Here is a 2,236-nt window from a genome sequence, read left to right as displayed (position 1 = left end):
TGCTACCATTGTGGGCGTATGTGTCACTGCTACCATTGTGGGCGTTACATAACTATTAGTGACTATTGGCAATTGCTGTTAAGTGTCTTGCCACACAAGGGGCACACACGTCCACAATGGTAGCAGCAGTTTGCTATAAATCTCTAGGCCAGAAGCAGACGCACTAACTTTTCCCTTATTTACATAAACTCTTCGACAGTTTTACAGCATAACTTCTTGTACTACATGCCGCGGAAACACACTAGAAGCAAGAGCAGAGTACACACAATTGTTAGGCCTTGCTGGAGGGAAACTAGAAAACTTTGTGCAAATTGAAAACTTCTATCTGCTGGAACAATACATTGACCAAGTAATTGATGTTCGCATAGGTAGGTAATGTTATAATGTGAATACAGTTTTGAATGTATAAGCTATAAACATCGACTTTATGCTTACTGTTGAGTTATAACATGGGGGTCTTCTTATACACCAGACACACATGATGTATTCATACACCTCATGCTCACTGTTGAGTTATAACATGGGTGTCTTCTTATACACCAGACACACATGGTGAATTCATACACCTCATGCTCACTGTTGAGTTATAACATGGGTGTCTTCTTATACACCAGACAAACATGGTGTATTCATACACCTCATGCTCACTGTCAAGTTATAACATGGGTGTCTTCTTATACACCAGACACACATGGTGTATTCATACACCTCATGCTCACTGTTGAGTTATAACATGGGTGTCTTCTTATACACCAGGCACACATGGTGTATTCATACACCTCATGCTCACTGTAAAGTTATAACACGAGAGTCTTCTTATACACTAAGCAACAGACTCGACAGTAGTTGCTCCAAACAATTGATTCCTTATAATGAGCAGTTTAAAGCAACACTCTTAAAACTAATACTTCCGACAAATTTAGAAACATATGTATTGTAACATTAGTGTCTTCTAATACACCAAACACACATGGTGTATTCATACACCTCATGCTTAGAGTTAAAGTGACAACTACCCACAAAGTTAAAAACATGTAGCCTACGCTGTGTAATAAGACACCTGTGGTATAACATGGGTTATTACATATAAATACGTTGATATATATTTCAGACTATAGAAAATGTGGACAAGCAGGTGACATAGGAAGTATAAAAACAAGAGCTCGCTTTGGTAGAGTGCTTAACGGAGAAAGAGCTGTTGATAAAGCTTGGCCATGGCAAGGAGTTTTCACAACAAAACTCGATGGCGGAAATTTTCAGCAAATATTAAAAGTAGGTTAGATACATTAATATTTAACAAATTTAAATTCTTATAGAAAAAAATATTTTTTTCTGGAAAGGCGCTAGTTTTTTTAAAATACTATATATAAAAAATGTTATATGGATTTTTTTAAATGTTACCCCTAAAAAGTTAATATTAATTTAATATTATATTTCTTCCGGGACCGTAGCACAGTTGGTTAGCGCTCCTACCTCAAACCCAGAGGTAATGGGTTCGAGGCTCGTCGCTGCTACCATTGTGGGCATATGTGTCCTTGGGCAAGACACTTAACGGCAATTGCTCCAACCCAGTGGTCACTAATGGGTTGTCCAAATTATTAGCCACACATAAAAAAAGAATAAAACAAAAAAAGAATCACCTACAAAGTAACATACTTGGTAATTAATAAGCTTGCACAAGGTGTATGAACACCCGTGTTATAACGACTGTCGTTTTCCAAACATGCAGAGATAAAGTAAGTTATATTCATCCAATACCTTTACAGAGCTATTCTACAAGCAACTTCCTTGGTGGTGGTTCTCTTATTAACAACCAATGGGTTTTAACTGCAGCTCATTTATTCGCAAAATTTGATGAAGGAAATGATGCATGGCAACGAAATTATCGTGTTACTTTTGGTAAGGTGTTTTTGAACAGTTTTTGCAGTTTGTTAATTCAATTAATGGCACTTATTTATCCTCATGTGACAGGAAAGATAGAAGTTATAACACAGGTGTCTTATATTTTTACACCTCGTGCCCGCTTACGAGTTATACATGTACAATTTTGTTTTTTTGTTTGTTTGACAACTTAAACAACTCATTAGTGACTACTGGGTTGAAACAATTGATGTTGTTTTGCCCAAGAATACATGCACCCACAATGGTAGCAGCATTGAGCATTGAACCTAGTACCGTATGCTTACAATGCAAGTGGCTAACCACTTGTGTCATACAAAAGTTTCAGAAACGATAC

General features: G+C 36.9%; 1 protein-coding gene across 1 annotated transcript in view; it reads left to right on the top strand.

The window, feature by feature from the left end:
* bf-1 (complement factor B-1) overlaps positions 1 to 2,236 on the top strand; it is a gene marked incomplete in the record, with an annotated part of 12,617 nt that overhangs the window by 7,014 nt on the left and 3,367 nt on the right. The window contains 3 exon segments of the mRNA NM_001032801.1: positions 179 to 368; positions 1,112 to 1,272; positions 1,767 to 1,899. Coding sequence (NP_001027973.1) covers positions 179 to 368; positions 1,112 to 1,272; positions 1,767 to 1,899 — 484 coding nt within the window.

This window comes from Ciona intestinalis, chromosome 13 (assembly GCF_000224145.3).
Source record: "Ciona intestinalis chromosome 13, KH, whole genome shotgun sequence".
Lineage (NCBI taxonomy): Eukaryota > Metazoa > Chordata > Ascidiacea > Phlebobranchia > Cionidae > Ciona > Ciona intestinalis.
Note: the sequence above shows the minus strand (reverse complement) of the source record. Positions and strands in the feature narration are given on the sequence as shown.